Consider the following 23,902-nt stretch of genomic DNA (forward strand, 5'->3'; position numbering starts at 1 on the left):
GTTGTTCTTATAAGTTCACATAATATCCCTTTCAGCTTCAATAGGACTATTTGCAATTAAAAATGCTCATTTCTCACGGATCATTTAAAAACTTTAAGTTGTGAATTTTTTTGATCAGTAATTAGCCTTTACTACAGCCTTCCAGACAGATCATTGTGTGGTTTATCAAGCAAGAAGATGGACAGGCTCAGATTTTAAACATCTGAAATTGGTTGCTAATTCAGGGTGCCTTTTTCTCCGAGTGCCTTTCCTTTGATCCCTTTTATTTAGATATAAATTAGATTATTTTTAGTGGTAGTGGCTCTCTCTGCACAGAAGCAGAGACTGTTTTTTGTCTTGGCTGACTAATACATGTAACTTGACCCTTGCTCTCTACCTGGTATATGTCAGGTACACCTGTAAAGAGGTCTACATGGTATTTGTGAGTCTAAGTGTAATTGCCTTAGACGAAGCCCTGAACTTAAATGAAAAGTGCTTCGAGCCTTGTCACTACCAGGCACCCTTCTCAGAACTCACGTGTGCCACTCTGGGACAGGCCTGGAAGAACGCAGAGCTGTGTGCAGCACTGTGCAGTCTCTGCTTGTTTAACCTTTGACATCGGGAGCTGGGAAACGGGGGAGGCTGGTGACTACGTTCTCAGCAGTGGAGCAGAAGATTGTTGTGGCACCAAGTAATGAAGAATCTGCAAGTGTTTAACTGCCTGTACAGGGCACAGCATTTAAGTCTTACATTGAGAGGACATGTATTATCTCTTGTTATGATCTTTTTGTTTTGTTTTGTTTTTTCTTTTCTTTTTTTTTTCAAAATGTGTCTTTTATTATTTTTTAAGATTTTATTTATTTATTTTTAGGGAGAAGGGAAGGGGAGGAGAAAGAGAGGGAGAGAAACATCAGTGTGTGATTGCCTCTCACACACCCCCTACTGGGGACCTGGCCCACAACCCAGGCATATGCCCTGACTGGGGATCGAACCAGCGACCCTTTGGTTCGCAGGCCTGTACACAATCCACTGAGCTATACCAGCCAGGGCTGTTTTTTTCCATCAGGTGTCAAAATCGCCAAGTGCCTTATGATGTCGTCCTTCGATATAATCCGGATGGTTCTCTTGTTTCACACAGGCAGATGAGGGGGGTGGGGTGGGGGGTGTGCTTCGTTGTCTGCAATAGTGTTTTTTCCCAAATAGCTTTATGTAAACCAAGTTTTATAAGATTGCCTCATTTTAATTTTAGTTATGCCTTTATTCTTTAAAGGAGTCCCTTTGCAGTGTGGGCAGTTTTTGTAGCAAAATACATATCCTCTTCCAAAATAATTTTAACAGTCGTGGTACAATAAACTTCCTTAAATGGAGCCATCCACTTGGGATCCCTGAAAACAAGTTCAGCACTGACTTTTAGCCTGAAGAGTTAATTCCTCCCTGGACAGCTGGCCTCTGGAGCTGATGGGCTGAGTTGGAATTCTCGGCTCTGTGACCTGACGATACTTACCTCTCTCTGCCTCAGTTTCCTCTGTGGTAAACAGGATAGTAGTGATAATTTCTTCATAGGGTTGTCATGGGGATTAAGTAAATAGTACATGTAAATGCTGAAATCACTGCCGGGACTGCATATGGAAGGTGCTTAATAAATGTCTGTGGCAGCATACGAATGCTTCAGAATAGCCTTTTGTTCCCTTGAAAAGGAGTGGGTGGTGGTGGGAAAGACTTAGCCTGATCAGAGAAGTTTTATTACTTTGTTTATCAGAAGCTATCAAGGAAGTAATTTAATCTGGAAGGCATGATAAAAAAGAAATTAGGAAACTATAATGCCAACATTATAGCTCAAGGTGGCCGTAACAGAACCTCCAAGTCTTAGGGGATTTATAAAGTGCAGACTTGTGTTTTTCTTACACGTCGGGTGGACCACTGTGGTCAGGTAGCAGCCCCCCTGAGCAGTTCCCCTCAATGTGGGGATTCAGGGATCCAAGCACATGCCATCTTCGGCTTTGCCATTTTGGAGTTCTTCACTTCCGCTGTGTGGATGAGGGAGAGAGAAAGAGGGAGGCAGAGCAGGAAAGGGAAGAGAGGGAGAGAGAGAAGGAAAAAGGGTGGTGGGAGAGAGAGACAGAGAGAAAATGAATGAATGAATTAGACTGAGTATGAGCTGAGGATCTTACAAGAGATGGTAAGGGCCAAGCATGGAACTGGCAGCACACCATTTCTGCTCCCATTCCATTGGCCAGAGCTAGTCACATGGCTCTACCCTACCTGCTGGGGGTTCTGGGAAGTCCCTTCTCCCCTGGTGCCCTGTAATAAGATGCAGGTCGCCTGTGGCACAACGGTTAACCATGTAACATATTTTATTCTAGTGGTGGGTATTGTCTATTATCAATCTATTTGTATACTTCATTGTAAACTATTTCTGAAATTCTGCATAATGCCAGGACCAGCAAAAGACCCAAGGGAATTGTGCAATCATTATGTTTCTTTATTATTTTAGAAATTTGCAGGAGTCAGGAAATCTACCGAGACATCTGCTTTTAAACATTTTATTGCTGTGCAGGTGGCCAATAAACAAGGACTTGCAGTGACAGTATCTTAATGGCCACCCCTGACAAGCAGGTGCCCGTTAATGAGACAGTTATGTGCTGTGTCCTGCTGGTGGTCAATAAAGGACAGAAGGCTAAGAAGGGGATGATCCTGTTGTGATTGAAATTACATGGGACGGTCTAAGAATAGAGATTTTTAAAAACTGCCCTTTAATAAATATGGCTCATTATTACAACTACTATTTTTACTCAGCTCCGTTGGGAGGGATGATGGCAGCTCTCGGTGTCTTATATCATCCAGGGAAGTGGCGTAGTCCTGCAGGTTTATTAATATTATTTCACTCGAGCAGTTCTTTTGAATCATAATGGGCCTCTGCGCAGATCGGACAGTTTATTCATAAAAGCAAACCTGGGAGAGTTTATAGCTGTTACCGACTCACCTTGAGGCCACGCTTAACTAAGCTTCCGGGTTAATTATATGTGTCACATCTTGCAGTGTGTCATAGTTCTGTAGACTGATTGCCAATCCCATTTCTTCTGCCAAGGCTCAGTTGTCTAACACAATTGGGAAGCAATAGAATGTGATGGTTGATCATGTGGTCTCCAGCATCAGACTGAGTGTGGATCCCAATTCTGCCACCCAGTCACTCTGTGACCGTGGGCACTTTCATTGTCTGCTGTGGTTGCCTAGGTGTTTCTGGTAACAAATACCAGCCTGGGTGGCTTCAACCACAGAATCCTGTTTTCTCACAGTTGAAGTCTGAGATCAAAGTGTCAGCTAGGTTGGTTTCTTCTGCGGCCTCTCTCCTTGTAGATGGCCGTCATCCTGCTTCACACGGTCTCTCCTCTGTGCATGTCTGTGTCCACATTTCCTCCTCTTAGAGGACACTAGTCATACTGGGTTAGGGCCCTTCCTAATGGAGTCTCCAAATCCAGTCACGTTCTGAGGTACAGGCATTAGGACTTCAACATAGGAATTTTGGGGAGATATAACTCAGCCATAACAGGCACTTAGCTCTGCCCGATCTGCAGAATGGTTTTATAAAAGTATTTTGTATGGTTGTTGTGAGTATTCAAAGATATGATTGCTTAGCATACAAATTGCTTAGCATAATATCTGGTATATAGTGAGCACTCACTAAGTAGAAATATTTTTATTATAATTATAAATCTTATTATGTGTGGTTGTGTCATCTCTCCCAATTGGGAGATGGTTGTATGCAGCACAGCCTTTCAATCACTGAAGCCCGGGCTGATTGGATTCTTTCTTGTGCCCCCACGGCATTGGAACAGGCTGCCTTCAATGGAGCAACAGGGCGGAAGCCCAGATGTTGTGGTCACGTGGATGGGTAAGGCTTTTGCGCTAGGGATTTCTGAGTGGTCTTCTTTGGCTGTCACTCTGGTGGTTTGAGGCACCACAGAGGCTTGAAATGCTCTCAGATGTCTTGATTCCTGTAATGGCCTGCCCAGAGGCTTTACCAAACCTAGATAAGCACCTGGAGAAGAGCAGTCTGTCTATGTCAAGGGCAAGAGACTTTTCACAGTCAGGGGAGTAGCTAGAAAATTATACTGATTGAAAGAATTATCCAAGCACTGGAGATGATTTTTAAAGGATGCGGCATGTGAAAGAGGGTAGCATCCCTGTGACGATAGCTGTGCCAAACAGTTCTAGACTGATGAGAATTGGTAGAGTTCTGCATGTTGCTATTATGGTAAGTTATCTCAGGCCCAAATAAGTGCCTATTATATAAATTCCTGCCATGTTTTCCAGCGGACATAAATGTGTCTTCTTTTAAAAAAGTGCTGCTGCTGTCACAAGGTAGTCACAGCTTGTGCTAACCGTCAGCCAGTGTGGTTCTCACTAGGGTCAGAGAAGGAAGGTCAGACCACGTGGGCACTGATGGAGCGCCCTGCCCCCGGAGGACAACACGCGCATCTATCGGAGAAGCTTTGGATATGGCGGGGGGTTCTCAAGGTGCATTGGTGGGGGTTGAGTTCTGCAGGCACACTATGCATAGTTCAAACTAGATTCACTCAGTAAGTACATCGGCTCCTCAACTTGAGTCAATGGCACCGCTAGCCAGCTGCTCAGCCTTATCAACTTTTCCTTTGAAATGACCATGAAATATTTGTCTTTTAACAAAAGTTAATAAATAATGAGTGTGAGGATTGTTACATATAAATATATATATATTATATATATATATAAACATGAATTTATATGAAGTGATTTTAACTGACCACAAAATAATAGGTGTGTGTGCCCTTATGATCATAAAGTCTGAAGCGCATCCTTATTAGGTATTGGTGGAACATGGAATTAAGTAATTGTTTTAGTGTTACCTAACTTTCCCCCTGTAAGTCTGTTTGCCTTTCTGTTACAGAAAATCCAGCAGTGACTGAAAAAAAAGTCTTTGTGTACATTTCCACTGCACCACAGACCTCCGTCTTTTAATACTAAATCATCACGTGGAACAACCTAAATCTTTACAATTTTTGTTAGTCATTCCTCAGTAAAGCTGGAAAAACAATAAGGTTGTGGTTCCATTGTAAAAAAAATATGGAGAATAATGTAGCAACATCTCTGACTATTCCCGCTCCCCGGCCCCTGCTAGGTCATTCTGTTACTGCTGCTTTTTCTTCCTTGGTTTCTTTCATAAAAGTATTCTGAAAATTTGCCATTTTGTTTTTCACGTGGTTTAATTTCATTTTTTTGAAGGAAAGAGCAAGTTAGTACCTTGTATCAAAACATCAACCTTGTGGAGCCAAGACTGATTCAGCCGTATGAACATGTTATAAAGAACTTCATCCATGAGATCAAGCTTCAAAGCACAGAAATGGAAAACCTGGCCATTGCAGTGAAGAGGTATTGAAGTCTTTCCTTTCTAAGTGGCACATGAGGTCCTTGAACTTGCTCTTTGACTGGGGGGTCATGGGGACTAAGCTGCATCATCACAATATGACAAGGGAGGACGGACTTCCTGATCCCCGGGAATCCGGAGCGTTCTGAACCGAGCCAGAATGAGGGAAGTTGAGTCAGGCAGTACTTCATAGGGTCAGTCAGCAATCCATCAGCAGGTTTCCATGATCCTGTCCTAGGAACTCTTCTAGGCCACTATTCCATACAGAGCACCTCAAAGAGATTTGGTATCTTCTGTGTAGCCACTTGAAACATACGGGAAACTTTTCATCCAGAGAGGCAGGCAGGGCTCCATTTGAAGCCTGGCCTTGTGACTGATGGGCGTGTGACTTTGGACAGGTTACTTAATTTCCCTCAGCTTCTCAGCTGCTGCAGCTGCAAAATGAGGCTGTAAATATTCACCTCCTCAGGGGTGGAGACATAGGTGCCATTGTGGGTGATGCCGCTTGCACTGGGCCTCCCATGTGGTGTGTGCTCTGTGACTGCTTCTTTTCCTCTCTCTAGCTCTCCTCCTCCAGCCTGACCGAAAGCCTGAAAGCTGCCGCCCTTGCTGTTCTGCAGCCAGTTTGTGTCAGGCATAGCAAGCTTACACAGGATAGCTTCCTGGTTTTAACAGCAACCCAGTGCAAAAGAAGAATTACGTGTGTTGCAATCCAAGTATCAGCCTCTTTGCCTTTTGGGAGGACCATGCTCCCTTGGCATATGCTGGGCATTTTGTGTGTCACAGCTCTTCCCACAGAGGCTCCTCGCTGCTGTGTGTTCCTCCTGCAGCTCAGGGCGTGCTGCCCGCCTCGCTGGTCTCTGCCCAGAACCTGCGAAGAGCCCCTCCGATAGGGTGCCCCCATTGCTGTGGGGCAGACATAGGCTGCTCCTCTGTCTGTATCTTCCCTTCAACATGGCGATGAAACTGTAGGGTAGACCCTTTGAAGTAACTGACGTGAATTAAAATGTACAAGAGAAAAATTTTAAAGCGTTGATGTTATGTAGGACTACTTTTACAGTCCTGGAGTCGTGCAAGAGTTGAACTGTTCACAGGGGGCTTGTTATGATCACGTTCACTTCCTCGTGCTGATCTTCTCCCTCAAGTTTGCCTGCCAGAGCCTTTCTGTAGGCTGGTCTGCAGAGCTCTGAATTCTGGAGGGCACTGTGGAGTGCTGGTCGGAGCCCCGGATGGGCCGCCTTTGAGAGCTGAATGGCAGATGCACATAGTGAGTTTTTAGTGTGTCCAGTGAATATCTGTTAAACAGACAGACTCTCATACATACACACAGGTACACAGACCCGCAAAAAGATATGCGGGGGACACATGCTCACACAGGCAAACACATTCACCGCCCCCATATACACATGTGCACATGATCGCTGAGGATAGTACCAAGTAAACCCATTAGGGAGAAGAAGAATGGCATTCGTTGTGTTCTCACTGTCAGCTAGGGTGCCGTCTGGCTGCAGAGTTTGTCACGTTATGTTGAGCTATGTTGGTGCTTCTCTCCTGTCCCCTCTGTGCTCTCTGGGTGGAGTCCAAAATCAGGCTCTGTCCTGATGTGCGGGCCTCATAGAGGCACCCCCTCTCACATTCAGGGTCCTCACTGAAGCATTTATATGACCACTGCGGACATTTAATCACATTCCTAGCTCAGGACCCTACATCCTCACTTGTATTTTTTGGTTGTGGGAGGGCCTCAGTCTTCTGCACTTGCACTTGAAGAGTGGGTTCCCAGTGTCCTGGTAGGGGCCCTGGACTACAATAAAGCAGACATTCCCAATACCCTAGACATTTTACTAGGAATTAGGAACTGCTGGGGCAAACACTGTTGTTACAGACTAACCAACCAAAAATATAAAACTTGCTCAGAAGTGAGAAAAGCAGAAGTATCGCATTCAGAAGCAGTCCCAGGTGCTCAGCTGTTTGGGACTGGATGTCCAAAAGGGAGGGCTGGAAAAGCTAGTTATTGCAAAGGGAGAAATGTATAAGTGGCATAGCTCTTTACAGTTTTAGAGTTCACTAAAAACAAGCAAATCCCTAAACCAAAGTTGCTATGGAGAATATATAATTCCTAAGGTTCAAATAGCAAGTATTATAAACAGACCAGAACTAGCTGACTTTCCACACGAGGTTAACATAACCTTGGGCAGGCTGTAAGGAGAGGAGGGAGTAAACAGGAGCAGAAAATAGCAGTTAGTCACTCAAAATTTTACTTTGGGGTTTTCCCCCCACCCCTCAATGCTTGTTGGGAATTTTATGTAGAAATTAAACTAATACACCAACAAATTGTGTTCCAAGTTGAAAGCAGGTAGGATGGGGTAGCAGAAGCCATCAAACTGGAAGACAGAAGTCTCCTACTGAGGTCCCGTTCCCTACTTGTTATTAATGACACGTCATTGATCCAAGTGAACTGACTCCAAATCTCAGGCTGGCTGCTTTCAAATCACTTATAATCTAGTTGAGTAGGCAAGACATATACGTGTGAAAATATGGATAATTAGACATATAGCTGAGAGAGAACAAAAAGATAGATTTTTTAGGGCTTAATATGGAGCCTCAACCATTGTAAAGTGACAGATGTCTCCATACTAGGCAGTTGCTAAACAAAACTATCCTGGAATGCTTCTCAACAAATTTTTCTCCTTTCCAACTTTTTTGCAAATATGTATGTTCTGCCTTCAAAAAATGTGATCCATTGATTACATTAATGAAAGAAACAAATTTTCTAAAGGGTAACTGTATCTACATTTATAATATTAAGGAACTGATTAGTAATAATTGCTGAGATCCCTTCTTTTTTTCCTTCTAACTGTAGCATAGAACATTGTGATTCATATAATAAAATTTCAAAATTATATCTTACCATCTCTTTGCCCTGGAGTTTTGTTCTTTATTTCCCCATGGTTGTAGCTCATTCATGAGAGCCAAAAGGATTTTCAGAATTTATTGACAGCCTGCCAGTAATTTGGTATTTTTGTCAGTCCTTTGCCACATTCTAGTTTAATGCCACTTTATCCAATCTATTCCATTTATTCAGTATCTAGTTTTAATATCCTCTTATACCCAAATGGTCAAATTGCTAATTTCATTTTATTATGTGGAAGGCACAGCGATTATTACTTTAAATGTTGTGCTTCTCCTCATTTGTAAAATAAAGGGCTTGAAATAGATTAGGTCCAGGTTTTCATGTTATAAGTTCAAGGGGATAATGAAATGGTGCACATCCTCTTGATTTTCAGAGCCCAGGACAAGGCAGCCATGCAGCTGAGTGAGTTGGAAGAGGAGATGGACCAGAGGATTCAGGCTGCAGAACACAAGACGCGGAAAGACGTGAGTGTGTGGGGTTCATTCATTCACTGAGTCCTTATGGAGCACCTTTTATGGACTGGGCACTGGGAATCCTCCAAGTGCAGCAAGTGCAGGCTCCAGATGATGGTGATGGGTTTGGGTGGTAGGTAGGGTAAAGAGAGAGAGGGAGAATAAATACATAATCAAATAAACAAAACAGATAATTTCAAACAGTGACAAGTGCAGTTAAGAAACAGTATGTGTGATAGACAGCGATGGGGACTAGAGGCTGTTCAGGGAGGTCCTGGGCCACTTCAAGGAGGTGAAGTGAGAGCTGAGGCCTGAAGGAGAAGGGGGAGCCAGCATTCTAGAGAGCGGGGTGGCTCAGGTGCTACATGCCACTGACTTTCTGCCCATGCATATTGCCAGCTTTATAACTTGATTACAGCAAAATTAAAGTTCTCTCTGCAAACTTCAGTGTTTTATAATGGAATATAAATTATAAATAAACGTATATAGGGTATACTTTCATTCGTTATAGGAACTCTTAGAGTTGAAAGTTGGATGCTGCCTTCAGTTATTTCCATAGAAGAAATAATTATCTTTTTTAGACTTTTGGCCAAGATGGAGGCGTAGGCAGACACACTGTGCCTCCTCGCACCACCAAAACAAGGACAACAACAAATTTAAAAGCAAAAAACAATCAGAACTGACAGAAAAATCGAACTGTATGGAAGTCCAACAACCAAGGAGTTAAAGGAGATAAAGAAGAAACATTCATTCACACCAGTAGGCGGGGCAGAGATAGCAGCTGGGCGGAGAGGACTCGCAGCAAGGCAGCAGCTGGAGGACCCAGCAAGGCGGTGGATTATGGACTGGGCAGTCCCTCATTCATGTGCAGGTAAACCGGAAGGAACAACTTGGGAGGGAGACAGACCGTGCAACCCAGGGTTCCAGCGCCTGGAAATAAAGCCTCAAACCTCTGACTGAAAACACCTGTGGGGGTTGAGGCAGCAGCGGGAGAAACTCCCAGACTCACAGGAGAGTTCATTGCAGAGACCCACAGGGTCCTAGAGCGTGCACAAGCCCACCCACTCAGGAATCAGCACCAGAGGGGCCCAATTTGATTGTGGGTAGCAGAGGGAGTGACTGAAAACTGGCAGAGAGCAGAGCAAGCAGCACTGTTCGCTCTCGGACCCCTCCCCCACACACAGTGTCACAGCACATCCACGTGGGTTGCCCCGCCCTGGTGAACACCTAAGGCTCTGCCCCTTACTACATAACAGGCATAACAAGATGAGAAAAAAAAATGGCCCAAATGAAAGAACAGATCAAAGCTCCAGAAAAAATACAACTAAGTGACGAAGAGGTAGCCAGCCTATCAGATGCACAGTTCAAAACCCTGGTAATCAGGATGCTCACAGAATTGGTTGAATATGGTCGCAAGTTAGATGAAAAAATGAAGGCTATGCTAAGTGAAATAAAGGAAAATGTACAGGGAACCAACAGTGATGGGAAGGAAACCGGGACTTAAATCAACAGTGTGGACCAGAAGGAAGAAATAAGCATTCAACCGGAACAGAATGAAGAAACAAGAATTCAAAAAAAATGAGAGGCTTAGGAACCTCCAGGACATCTTTAAATGTTCCAACATCCGAGTCATAGGGGCACCAGAAGGAGAAGAGGAAGAGCAAGAAATTTAACTCAAAGACTTAAAAACTTGACAACTTATTTGAACAAATAATGAAGGAGAACTTCCTCAATCTGGCCAAGGAAATAGACTTCCAGGAAGTCCAGGAAGCTCAGAGAGTCTCAAAGCAGTTGGACCAAAGGAAGAACACACCAAGGCACATCATAATTACATTACCCAAGATTAAAAATAAGGAGAGAATCTTAAAAGCAGCAAGAGAAAAGGAGAAAATTACCTACAAAGGAGTGCCCATAAGACTGTCACCTGATTTCTCAAAAGAAGTCTTGCAGGCAAGAAGGAGCTGGAAGGAAGTATTCCAAGTTATGAAAGGCAAGGACCTACATCCAAGATTACTCTACCCAGCAAAGCTATCATTTAGAATGGAAGGGCAGATAAAGTGCTTCCCAGCATAAGGTCAAGTTAAAGGAGTTCATCATCACCAAGCCCTTATTATATGAAATGTTAAAGGGACTTATCTAAGAAAAGGAAGATAAAAAATATGAACAGTAAAATGACAGCAAACTCACAGTTATTAACAACCACACCTAAAACAAAAACAAACTAAGCAAACAACTAGAATAGGAACAGAATCACAGAAATAGAGATCACATGGAGGGTTACCAGTGGGGGAGTGGGAGGGGAAGAGAGAGGGGGAAAAGGTACAGAGAATAAGTAGCATAAATGGTAGGTAGAAAATAGACAGGGGGAGGTTAAGAATAGTATAGGAAACGTAGAAGCCAAAGAACTTATATGTATGACCCATGGACATGAACTAAAGGGGGTGGAATGTGAGTGGGAGGGAGTGTGCAGGGTGGAAGGGAATAAAGGAGGGAAAATGTAATAGCATAATCAATAAAATATATTTAAAAAATAATTATCTTTTTTAAATAAAATATATTTGGGTAATTAATGTTCACTGGAAACAGAAAATAAACATAATTCTTTGAGTAGCTAACTAGTGTTAGGTTCCATTTTTTGGGAAAAACATTCCATTTTTTTTCCTATTCATTTGTCCTGTTAACTGAGAGGCATCCATACACCTTAGTTTGCTTCCTGGCTCTGTCCTGTCTGTGTTATAAGTGGTGCTGGAAAAATGATCTGACCTCTGAGCCTTTGTTGTTCCGTCTTTAGACTGGGCTTCAAGTCCAGAAGTGGCCATAGCTACAGTCATATGGTTACTTCTACCCTCCCGGTGTAGGAGATTCGGGATTGGCCTTCATTTGACATAAAACACTTCTCCTTTATGGGGCCTTGATGAACTTATTTAAATCAATAAAATCTTCTTTTTTTCTTTTAGGAAAAACGCAAAGCTGAGGAAGCCCTCAGTGACCTCAGACGTCAGTATGAAACAGAAGTAGGGGATCTACAGGTGACAATAAAGAAACTGAAAAAGGTACGTGGTGGCTAGACTTTTAGGAATAGCTTCAGGAAACCGGTGTATCTGAGTGATTAGTGACTAAAACAGTTGGAATCACATTGAAGCAGCGGATGGAATCAGATCTGAGTGGCAGGACTGTTTTTTTGAGACCCCCTGTTTCCTTTTCTGTTTCCAAAGGCACCTGTCGTTTGCACAGATCTAATAAATACAGTTGTCCATCATACCAGTGTTCTTTCCTTAGTCTCACCAGCCAAGTGCCCTCGGCACCCACGTGTCCAGTGGACTGTCTGCTCGTGACAGTGGGGTTACTGTGTTTCCTGGTCACCTGTCCCTGTGTATGTGCCCCCAGCATACTGCGTGGTACATGGTAGGGATTCAATGAATATTTATTAAATGAAATGAATATTCCCCATCTGTGTTCAAAGTTTCAGACCTAGGCAGAGGTGGGAGAAAACTTGTTGAAGTGTGAGCAGAGGTGTGAGCAGAGGTGTGAATGGGTTTTGGCCTTTGCTCTGTTTGGTCCTAATGAGTAGGAACATTTCACTCCGTGGCCTGCTGCTAGATGTTTCACAACTGGCTCTGGCTGTGGCAGGGGAGGGAGAGATTTGTCGCATTTGCCATTTTCCGTGGTACAAATACTCCCACCATTACTGATTGCAAGCTACCAAGCTGGCATGGCCGAATGCCCCATTTGGGAAGAGATGCTTAAAACAGGCTCTCGGCTGGGGACACAAACTGACTCCAGCTCAGTACCGGGGCCATTTCTTGCATGTAGGTTGTCTCCATAACGCATGGAAACATCTTGGCTAACATGAGAATGAATACTTAAAAAGTAATCATCCCTGAAAGTGGCATTATGAATTTGGTGACATCACTTTGCTTCCCTGGGTGTTCTTGTGATAACCATTAATACTCCTTCCAGTGGTGTTAATATACATTGAGATGATGTGGTGATTAACTGTATTTGGTGGGCTATTGTGATTTAAACATTGGAATTATTAAGAATTCTCATAGCATTCTTAGAAAATTATTATCAATGTTAACCTTTTATCTAATTTCCAGAGGTCATTAGACTATACATAGGATGCTTGTATTACAGAACTTGAATGGACCAGGCCCGTATTTAGGCCAGAGTCAGAGATGATCCTAGTCACTGTCCTCACTAATTTCCACACCTCCCCAAATGGTCTCTCTTTAAGACAATGTGTGCAAGAAGAGACACAGATTTTTCACCCCAATACAGTGTACGATGAAGACCAAATGGGCACTGGACAGTGAAAGTCAGGAGCGGTGAGCCCTGAGTCCTCACAGAGGCTGCCAGCTGCTGTCTGTAACACCTCGCACAGCTGGCTTCATCTCTCTGACCTTTAGCTTCTCATCTATAAGATGTGATTAATAATATAGTGTCAATTGGCTTCATCTTTCCGATCTTTAGCTTCTCATCTGTAAAATGTGACTAATAATATAATGTCCTGTCTAACCATAATAAGATATCTTATTGACTTTGCAGTTCATTGAGTACTTTTTAAAATAATTTTTAAAATTGAAATCTCAAACTTTTTTTAAAAAGCAGATATAAATATCCTGCTTTTACAAATGGAGACCCCGAGTCCCACAGAGGTTAAATAACTTAGAGCCACACGGCCAGCAAGCGGTGGCCTCATCCTCACCACGCAGTTGGTGCTTCTTCACTTGCGCGGACTTTCTTTTGCTTGGTAGGGTTGTTCTTCAAGACAGGAGATGATCTATGTGAGAGGCTGTAAAGAACTATAGAAAAGTTTACAGCGTTGTTATAATTGCCATTACTTTCTGCCATTGGTTCTGAAACTCATTTTGCCAACAGTTTTTCTTCCCTGCAGTCGGCATGTGTGTTAAGGTCCATGGCTCTCAGTTACTGTCAGCTTTGTGCAGTTAGACACAGTTGTGTGAAATCCTTCAGCAGAAGCCATCTGGGAAGATGGAGAAAGTCCAGTGTCAAACCTCTTAGACTGTGACTTAGACGTAGTGAAATAAGGCACACATTTTGATCAATGTGTAAATATTCAATTAATGGACATCCACAAATCCTCACATTTCCCTCGGGTGTAATCTCTTTGTAGGGAAGGCGTTTCTGTTGTCCATGGTATCGATGCTCCGGAGCCAATTGAGCCTGGAAGTACTAGTGAGTCAGTCAGTAAGCAAAGTTCATGCACATATTGATATAATTTTGTGTGCATGTGTCTCTACCTTCATAACATACTTAAATTTTATTGATTTCAGGCATTTAATAGGAAGTTCTTGAAATCACTGTGAAGAAAACATAGGTGGAAGTGACACTAACTTTGTTCTTAAAAATCTTAGACTCTAGTAAGGACAGGTAGAACATTTACAAATAATTACAATACAGGATAGAGAGTGTTAAGTGCAGATAAAGTTCCAGGTGAATATAGAGGTCCAGACTCATATGCAATGTAATTGGAAAAGAAGGATTGGGTTCCTTAATAGTTGAATGGTCTCCATAAAGGGCTTTCACATTGTTTCATAGAAAACTAGTTGAACAATAGAACTCCTTTTTCAAATGTTTAAATTATTCAGAGCAAAATTTTAAATGCTTCTGGATCATATGTACTTTAATGACTTAAAAAGTTGTATGATGTTGAAAACTGAAGACTTCTAGAATTCCCATTTCTGTATCATGCAAGGATCTTCCTAACTTTAACTCAGTAAATTCAAGTCTGTAAACACACAACTTTTATTTGCTCTTTCAGCTAGAAGAACAATCAAAACATGTAAGTCAAAGAGAAGATGTGGCTGCATTAAAGAAACAAATTTATGATTTATCAATGGTAAGAATCACCTCTTCACTTACAGAAATACATTTCCTGTTAGACTCCTGTTTTCTGAACATAATCATGCGATTATGTCAGTGTTCCAGGAATAGAAGCTTAAAGAGAAATTAATGCTATAGTCAGAGAGAGTATTGGAAATACCTCAACCCAAGGTGTTATTTATGCAGGCTTTCCCCCTCAATGAAGCCCCACCTGTTGTGAACACTTACGTTTATTTTTTATTCCAAGCAATAATGGCTTGACCTTAAACTTTCAATAGTTAACCTTGCATTCTTATAGCATCCACTCTGGTCTGTGTCCCTGGTGCAGGAACGCCCTGCCCTTCCGCCAACTTTTCCTCTTTCTATTTCTTTTCTATCTTCTGCTGACCATATCTTTGGTCTTTCTATTACCAGTACTGATACCATTTATATCTGTTTTATTATCATTAAAAAGTTTTCTTTATTTTGTTTTTAGGTTAACTCCAAAAGCCAATAATGAGCATTTCGTTTCTTCTCACTGCAGAGCCGAGAAGTGAGATAGAATGGACTAGAATTCATTCCTTTTTCTCCAGCCGTCAGCCCTGGGCTACTCAGAAGGGGTTCCCAGCCTCACAGTCAAGTGAATCCCCGTAGTGCCGCCAGCTCCGTGTTTCGCCACACCTCAGCTGGTTGTGTACTTAGATCATGACTTTCTTACAGAGTTGCATGTTTTTCTTGGATTTCCTGGTTGAGGTTTTGGTTTCTTGTTGTGAAAAACAGAACAAAACAAAACAATTGTTCTATCTTCATGATATCACTGACTGCTTGTAACTTCCTATTTCTTCTTCCTAATGTATAGGATTTATTTTTTCCTCCTTAAAAATGTTAATTTTGGAGTCCAGGAAGTTTCAGTTCTTACTGAACTGATTGTGTCATTTGGAGTTTCTGGTCATTCTAGGTAGCTGGTGTAGGAGTCCTGGGCAGCTAGGTAAATAGATCTGTTTGCCTCAAGGCCTCTGCCCTGACAAGGGGTCTTCCCAGGAGCTCTATGCGTGAAGCTGGCTGTCAGACGGGGGGAACCTCAATTCCCAGGATGCGTGGGACATGGATGCCTTATTCAGATGCTTTAAGCATCTCTCTGGACATATTCAGAGAGATGCTTTAGCTTTCCTTATCGGGGTCATACAGTTATTTTGTAAAAAGACAAGCCCTGTCTTCTGCCTTTGGAATCAGTTCTGGCTATCTACTGTTCTTTCCTAGGGGAAGAGCAGGCATAGGCCTGAGGGCGGGGTGAGTTAATATATACATTTAATCTCTGTTTTCAGCTCCACTCTCACTCTTTGGGCTTCTGCCTGGCTGACTGCTTCTTCTTTGTTCTACAGCAGCATATTCCACACCAACTTCTGGACCTCTTTTTCCTCTACTCTCTGTCTTTCATCAGCACATTTCTGTCCAGTTTCCATTTTTCAGAAATGTTTAAGTCACTTCACTGCAGATGGGCCCTTCTTCCATTCTTCTAACTTTTATTCATTTATTTCCTTTGGTATTTCGTGTTCATGGGGTCTCAAAAGGGAAGGAAGGAAGACAAATTCATGTGCTTTAGTTCACCATTTTGAGCGGAAGGGGCCAATGAATTGTTTTTAGAAAAATTTCTTAGATAAATTCTTAAAATTTTAAAAATTCTTTTAAAAAATCCCTAGAAAATTCTAGGCCCTTTGGAGCTTCCAAAAAAATTAGAAAATTTTTAACTACATTGGTTTATTCTTGGTTGCAAAACTTGAACATGTTTGGTGATAAACATGTAAAAAAGTAGCCAGTCTCCATGGTCATAGGCACTATTAATTCCATAGAATTTTTATCAGTAGTTTCATAACTCTCAAGTAAAACAGATGTTTAAATGTTTGGCATCAGTAAATTTACCAATCCTATGTCAAACTACTAATGACAAACGCCTGAGTGTCGGAGTTTGGCACCAAACGACAAGTATTTTGTTTTCAAATAACAACTTTGAATATTTAGATTATTGACACTTTAATACTTTATAGTAATTTCAAATTACCTTCAGCTGATAATGTTTTGAATACCAAGACACAAAGAATTGTGGCTGGGTGAGAGTGATGTGTGGGAAAGTTACATACGCTACACTGTACTTCCTCTCTCCCAGGTGAACTCAATCTAATGACCTGCACCACTCCTTTTCTCTAGGAAAATCAGAAGGTTAAGAAAGATCTTCTAGAAGCACAGACGAACATAGCCTTTCTTCAGAGTGAATTAGATGCATTGAAAAGTGATTATGCTGATCAGAGTCTGAATTCTGAAAGGTATGAAACTTCACATTTGGTTTTCTTAGTTTGAGTGGAATGTTTATTTAGATAACCATCCTGGGGATGAACTTCAGCTATATGATAATAAAGGCTTGTTTGTTAACTTTACTGATACATTCTTTGCTTTCTAAAGATTTTACTCTCAGTGTCAGCTTTCCTAGTAATTTTGGGGGTTTTAGGGTTTTTTTTATACAAACAGATGAATTAGTTTAATTATTGACTGGGTAGGACAGTGCAGGGCTTAATAAATGTTTGAATTAACTGGGGGCAGAAGAATATATCTCACATGTCGAGAGTCAGTGCTAATTAAAGGGCTTTGAAGGTAGGAATATTGGCCCTTCAACATAAGAAAAGTGAAAAGTAGGTATCTTAGGCAAGTAATTTTATTTTGTTCTGCTTTAGTTTTGCAGTATGGTATTAATAACAGAAGGCCTAACACATACACAGAGGCAGGTGTCCATTACACATACAGGCATGTATATATATGCATATGTGTGCAATTAGGAAGTATACATACGAGGTCGGTCCAGAAAAAATCCAACTATTGTTAACGTAACGAGAATGGTTTGCATGACATCAGTGTAACCTGGCAGCCAAGGAGAGTGGACTGGAATGCACATCTGTGAACAATGATGTACTCGTCAGTAGGGGCGGTAGATGCCATTGAGTGAGCATGTGTGCTGTGTGGCTGTCACATTCAAAATGACTGAAAAAGTAGAGCAATGAATCTGCATCAAGTCTGCATCAAATTTTGTGTGAAGCTTGAACATTCCTCTGAGGAAACTATTTGGATGATTCAGAAGGCCACAGCTATGGGCAACTGGTGATGGGCAGCTTCATCATGACAATAAGCCCGCTCATGCATCACATCTTGGGCAGAGTTTTTTTGTGAAACATTAAATCACCCAGGTGACTCAGCCCTCCTACAGCCCAGATTTGGTGCCTTGTGACTTCAGCTTTTCCCAAAGCTAAAATCACCTTTGAAAGGGAAGAGATTTCAGACTGTCAGTGAGATTCAGGAACATATGATGGGGCAGCTGATAGTAATTGGGAGAACTGTATGAGGTCCCAAGGTGCCTGCATTGAAGGGGACTGAGGTGTCATTGTTTGTGTACAGTGTTTCTTGTATCCTGTAACTTCTTCAGTAAATGTATTTTTAATATTACATGGCTGGATTCCTGCTGGACAGACCTTGTATATGCATACACATATTTGCATATAAATGCATTGATATGCATAAATGTATATACACACATATATGTACACTTAGGAAAATACCTTGTTTTTTGTTTGTTTGTTGGCAAACTTTAATTGGAATTAAGGTCCTATAATGGAAGGCAGTGAATATTTATTATTTGCCATGTACTGGTCCTTGAGCTAAATGAGTTTTGAGTGTGAAGTATATAAAAAAGAAAAGGTGTGGTCTCTGCTTTTTGAGAACTTCAGATTTAGTTGAGGAAGATAAAAAGCTAAAGGATTACAGAGTTGACATAAGAACTGAACAGTGTCAGAAACAATGCCACCAGCCATGTCACAGGCTGGGTTCATTGGCATGTGATGGTAGACGGCGTGCTCTTTTAGTTCAGAAGAGGTGAAAAACTTTACTGAAGAGGAGACACTTGAAGGCACTTGGGAGGGGGAATGGGTTTGTGTTGGTCAAGGGAGCAGAGGCAACGTCAGCAAGTAATGCAGGTGCAGTGGGCCAGGCAGTGTCCTTAGTACTTTACTAGTATTAACTCCTTCAGTCCACAGAATATCTGGCAAGATAGGGGCTTTCCTCATCCCCATCTCACAGCTGGGGGGAGGAAGTCCAGAGATGTTCCAGCTGAGGCAATAACCAGCTCAGTGTCAAGAGCCCAGGCACAGATGAGACTGTTTTAGGGAAGAGTGGTCATACCATTGGACAGAAAAAAAGATATTTTGAATGGAAAGGTAAAAGTTACAAAAAATTAAAATGTTTAAAAGCTAGCTTAACACTAGAATGTAAGGACCCAGGGTTTTTCACGAAGGAACTTAAATTTCTGTAGATGATGGGGAAACTTTTAGCCTTATCAAGAGAGAGAGTGGGCAGGTTATTGTAGACAAAATTTGATATCCTGGGAGTTTTGGAAGCTAGTCTTTGGGGTTGTCTGCTTAGAAATGGGCTGAGGTGGGATACAGGCTGTAGGTGAGTGACTGATGTTCAGTGGACTTTTTGAGAATGAGGCCAGGGCTTCATATTAAAGCCACAGAGGAATCAATGTACAAAAGTTTATAGTGAATGGGGAAATCCCGGTCCTGTGGACTCCTCCGTGGTTCAGGGCAAGGAGCGGAGGGAGAGCAAGAGCAGGGGCAAGGCAAGGAGAGGAGAAGGTATCCGGAGAAAGGAGAAAATAACTCGGGTTGGGACTGTGTAAGGCTTGGAATGAGGAGAGAAGGGTTTCAAGTGAGAGAGTGCATTGGGGAGGGGAAGCTTAGCAGAAGGTCAGTGGTTCATTCCCAGTGAGGAACAGAGCCCGATCAGTGGGGTGTGGATGGAAGGGCCGGTGGGTGCAGAGTGGGCAGTGAGGTGGAGCAGCTCCTGGCACAGGAAGCAGAGGGTGTGGGTGTGTTTGTGGAGTCCTAGGAGGAGAGGAGACTTCAGACAGCACAGAGGAACCCAGTGGGAGCACAGATGAATAGAGAGTGGTGAAGGACACATGTCTTTGAAAAGGTGACAAAAGAGTCTGAGTGGGCAGGTTTGGGTAAGACAGGACTGAACACCTAATTTTCATTCAAACATAAAATATAATTTTGCAGGGATCTGGAAATAATCCGAGAGTACACAGAAGATCGAAATAGTCTTGAGAGGCAAATTGAAATACTCCAGTAAGTTTTCATATAAAATGCTCGTTACATTTACATTTTACTTATTTTTTGGGAATAAAGCATGTGCCCCCCCATAGCACAAGATGCTGCATTCTGACGACAGGGTTCCTGTGTCCACGCCTGTGTCTTCTAGCTGTGCTGCCTTTAGCACAACCACTTGCTGTCTGATCCTAAATAAACTATTCAAATGCAGGCACTCGAGTGTATGTCCTTGCACGTCAGGTGATATGTCCAGCGTGTCTTTATTATACCTCTGGAAAGAATAACGGCCCTGACCTTAACGGCTTTCTCTGCAGCTGCACTGAGAGGTTGTCAGGCATCTCGTGATGGTGTATGTCAGCACCAGGCATACACAACCATTCCCTCACAATTCATTGTGCTTGGTTAGAAGTATATTTTTCTTAGTTTTTTTTTAAAAAAACCCTAGTAGAAATATTATACCTGCTCTGTCAACTTCACAGCTGAGTTGCAATAATTCCCACTTCTGAGGCCCTTCTGCACAAAACCTCTCCCTCTCCCTCCCTTTCCCTCTTTTCTACCCAGACAGTATTTTCTGCTGTTTTCACCTCCCACAAATAAAGTAAGATCCAGCTTGACAAATTTTTTTCACCATCTATGAGTGGTTATTAAGTCCTACCTGTGGCAATTACAGACTTGATGTATTACCATGATCCAATTCATTCATTTATTCATTCAGCAGATTTTCATTCACCACCTTTTATGGGTCAGGTATGCCGAGAGCTGAGGACAGGGTGGCAAGTAGAAGGAAAACTGTCTCTGTCTTAGTGGGGCTAGTCTAGGGAAGAAGACAGAAACCGATCAATAATTGTAGAAATATGAAGTGTCGAATGAGAGAGGTGGGACAAAGAGAAGTGTGTCCCCAAGGGCATACCATAGAGAACTTCAGCCTAACCAGGAAGGTCCAGGAAGTGCTCCCAGTGGCAGCATCAAGTGAGCTGAGGTCTGAAAGATGAATAGGCCTGCAGCAGGGAGAGATTAGCCATCTCCATCGCAGAGGCTCTGTTATTATCCTCATTTCATAGAAGAGGTTGCTGAGGCTCTGCCAGGTTAAGTAGCTCCTGTCGGTCATGTGGAAAGGACACACCTGAGTTGGGACTTGACCCAATAGTCAACATCGGAGCCTTTAGCAGGTCCATGGCAGTGCCTGGTGGCAGAGCACCAGGCCAGGAGTGGGATGCGGGAGTAGCCAGGAAAAAGGGCGGTATAACACACCGCATCCACAGCCAGGCTGTGTGCGGGGGGTAGAGGGTGGCCCGTGGTGGTGGCCTGCTCCAGGCATTTAGAGAGCGGGGACCTACACGAAACCTGTTCAAACAACGGAGCTCCCTGAGGGAAGAGCAGTTCCACAGAACAGCTAATACCTTCCTAAAAATGCCCTGAGATCTTTAAAGAGAGGCGTTACATCCATTAGGTTGTACATTTAGTGATGAATTGTGATCTCAGTGTGTGAGGTATGAAGGGAAGAGGCAGCAAGTTACAAGAGGTGGTAATTCCACGTTCTGAACACCGCAGCCTGGAAAGTACGTGCTGCCATTTACCCTCACTAATGCTTCTCAGGGTGGATTTATCTCTTCTTTACTCTGTAGAACAGCCAACCGGAAACTGCACGACAGTAACGACGGCCTAAGGAGCGCCCTGGAAAGCACTTACAGCAAGTTCAACAGATCCTTGGTATGCTGTCGAATTTTCCAGTACCTGTTGTTCTGTCTTGCGGTAGACTGTTTTGATGAAAATCTTGTGTTTACTTAGGGAAGAACTTATAATCATGAGAAGCTATTCCATATAATAAAAGGGGAAGCATTTTCCCAAAGAAAAAATATGCTACCCCTCTGAGGAAATAAGTGCCTGGAGGTCAGCCAGCTCTTCGTTAGATGGTCTAGGAAATCGGAGAAAGGGGTATAAAAAGTACAGCCTGGGTCCTGGCAGAGTTCATATGGTAGTTAGTTAAGAAATGCCCAGATAGCAATGACATCGGAAAAAGTGGGCTGTCCCTAGGAGGTACGCATGAAATATTGCCCACTTGAGAGGAGGGAGAGGGTGCCTCTGGCTGAGGAGTGTGTTTACACACCTCGAGTATTCTTTGTGGTAGTGAGATGATCAGAGTGGAGTCCGTGGATTTTAAAGCCTCCCATTAGAATTGTGAGGACCTTCGCCAGATGGTGCCAGAAAGCCTCATCTCCCGCTTTGGGAGGTCAGCCTCACATTTGGGGTCCCAGTGCTGTAGCTTTGGATAGGGAAGGGTCACTGGCTAAGCCAAATTATGGTTTGAGAGGAAGCAAATCACTGGAGGTTGGTGTTGCACGGTCCGGGCAGACCTAGGGGACCGGGTGCCCCTTTTTGGCTGACGTGGTGGGGTTTAGACTGATGACATGATGAGGGGAAAGTGCTAGATGGGGTGGTTAGATGTTCTCCCCTTGATTTCTGTGCTCACGTTTGCTAGTGTAGGACAGCAAAGTTTTCATTACATTAGGAGTTAACCACTGTGCTGCAGTTTAAATCACATATGTAAATAAAATGTTTGCGTGGAGTAACAAACCATTACTTATGTACTACAGCGCATACATAACACGTCACCAGGGAATACCATTTCTAGGAGCAGTCCCAAATTTAATGGTCATTCTCCGCAACCTCCGGGCTATGACAGGTATGTGACTTATGTTTTGTTTGAATTCTAGATCAAAGTCGAAAGGAAAGTAGATTTCCTTAGAGGTGTATTAAAATAATGAGTATGTTTGGGGCACTAATTTCTACTTCTACTCTTACTTTACAATTTTGAAACATGAAATAGGTAAAAAGTAAACATGTTGCAGGAAGGCCAAAGTGATTTCTTTAAGATGTTATCATGATGTGGTTTCATGTATGTTCACCTTTTGTTTTGTTTTTGTTTGTTTATTTATTTCTGTTGTGTGTATGTTCACCTTTACCTCGTCCCTGGTCGTGTCTGGTTTCACAGAAGTAGAGTCAGTAAGTGGAGTTTCAGGGAAACCAGTCGGTGTTATGATATATGTGGTGTATGATGTTGAAACTCTGGCAAATGTTTAATAGCTCCGCATAATATTACGTCAGCTGTGTTCGAGGGAAAGGAAATGTTCAAAACAAGTAGCAGTAGGGCCAGTAAGTGTTTACAAGCGACTGTATTAAGTCACAGAGTCTTACCGCAAGTGAAAATTTAGCTCTATTTTTAATTAAATGTAGTGAAATATTGGAGCTACTGTAACTTGAGATCTATCAATAAAAACTGAAAGATTATATGTGTGACACATATATCCAGTGTTGCTACTTAGAGGGTTACTTTTGGAGCATGTCAGAGCCTGAAAGTAGAAGTGAACGCACAAGCTACAGGTTTCCATCTCTCCATTCCTGATGTAACTTCCCAATTCATGTTCATTCTCTTTTCATCCGAGAACCTTTGGCATAAAAATAATGAATTGAAATTCTGGTGATAACAAAATGGGCCGGTCCCCTTTCAGAAAGGTCTGTAACCAAGGCAAATGGTGATCACTTTTAAGAAAATTCTATCCACAGATCACATGTCTTTATTGTCCACTCATTTGTGAATACAAACTTACAATGGTTTACTGGTTTGTAATAGGCTGGCTCTTCTCTTATTGGGAGATAGAGGCCACTTTTATGACGAATGTGTAGGGGTGATTCCATTTTTCTGGACTGATATCTAAGGTCACTTTTTAAGCACATGGGAGATAAGATACATAACTGAAAATGATTCCAGAAATCTTATCATGATATTTTTGAAAACAGTAGACACTGTGAATAAGGCTCATAAATACTGGACTAAGAGCCCCTCGTCAGTAGATTCTCAGGGACAAAGTCATCACACCGCAGTGGCTCAGAGTGACAGCAGCAGGTCACACGTGTGCTCATCACCTCGGGCAGTAACTGGAGGGACAGGTGGTCTGACTGACGTTCCTTTTGGGCCGGTCATTAGTATGATATGAGAAGTTAACGTTTTATTTTCTTTTTGATGCTATAAAAACTTAAAAGCATATTATAAATTTAATTTTGTTACTGGATTTTAACTTGCATGTTTGTTTTAGCTTTTAGCTTTGTGTTTTTCTAAGAACTCTGATAAAACATAGCTTGTGCTGTACTTTCACATATTTAATTATAATAAAAATAT

At 42.3% G+C, this 23,902-nt stretch overlaps 1 protein-coding gene across 2 annotated transcripts in view; it reads left to right on the forward strand.

The window, feature by feature from the left end:
• Positions 1-23,902, forward strand: part of RASEF (RAS and EF-hand domain containing) — a 69,528-nt gene that overhangs the window by 24,141 nt on the left and 21,485 nt on the right. The window contains exons 2-9 of one of the 2 annotated variants that reach the window (XM_024559927.4): positions 5,242-5,388; positions 8,668-8,758; positions 11,704-11,799; positions 14,532-14,609; positions 16,778-16,893; positions 19,675-19,743; positions 21,351-21,435; positions 22,320-22,408. In XM_024559927.4, the coding sequence (XP_024415695.2) occupies positions 5,242-5,388; positions 8,668-8,758; positions 11,704-11,799; positions 14,532-14,609; positions 16,778-16,893; positions 19,675-19,743; positions 21,351-21,435; positions 22,320-22,408 (771 nt within the window). The remainder of the gene's footprint in view (positions 1-5,241; positions 5,389-8,667; positions 8,759-11,703; positions 11,800-14,531; positions 14,610-16,777; positions 16,894-19,674; positions 19,744-21,350; positions 21,436-22,319; positions 22,409-23,902) is intronic. The other variant, XM_024559928.4, reaches the window with a different exon arrangement.

The sequence above is a fragment of the Desmodus rotundus genome, chromosome 1 (genome assembly GCF_022682495.2).
Source record: "Desmodus rotundus isolate HL8 chromosome 1, HLdesRot8A.1, whole genome shotgun sequence".
NCBI classification, from domain to species: domain Eukaryota; kingdom Metazoa; phylum Chordata; class Mammalia; order Chiroptera; family Phyllostomidae; genus Desmodus; species Desmodus rotundus.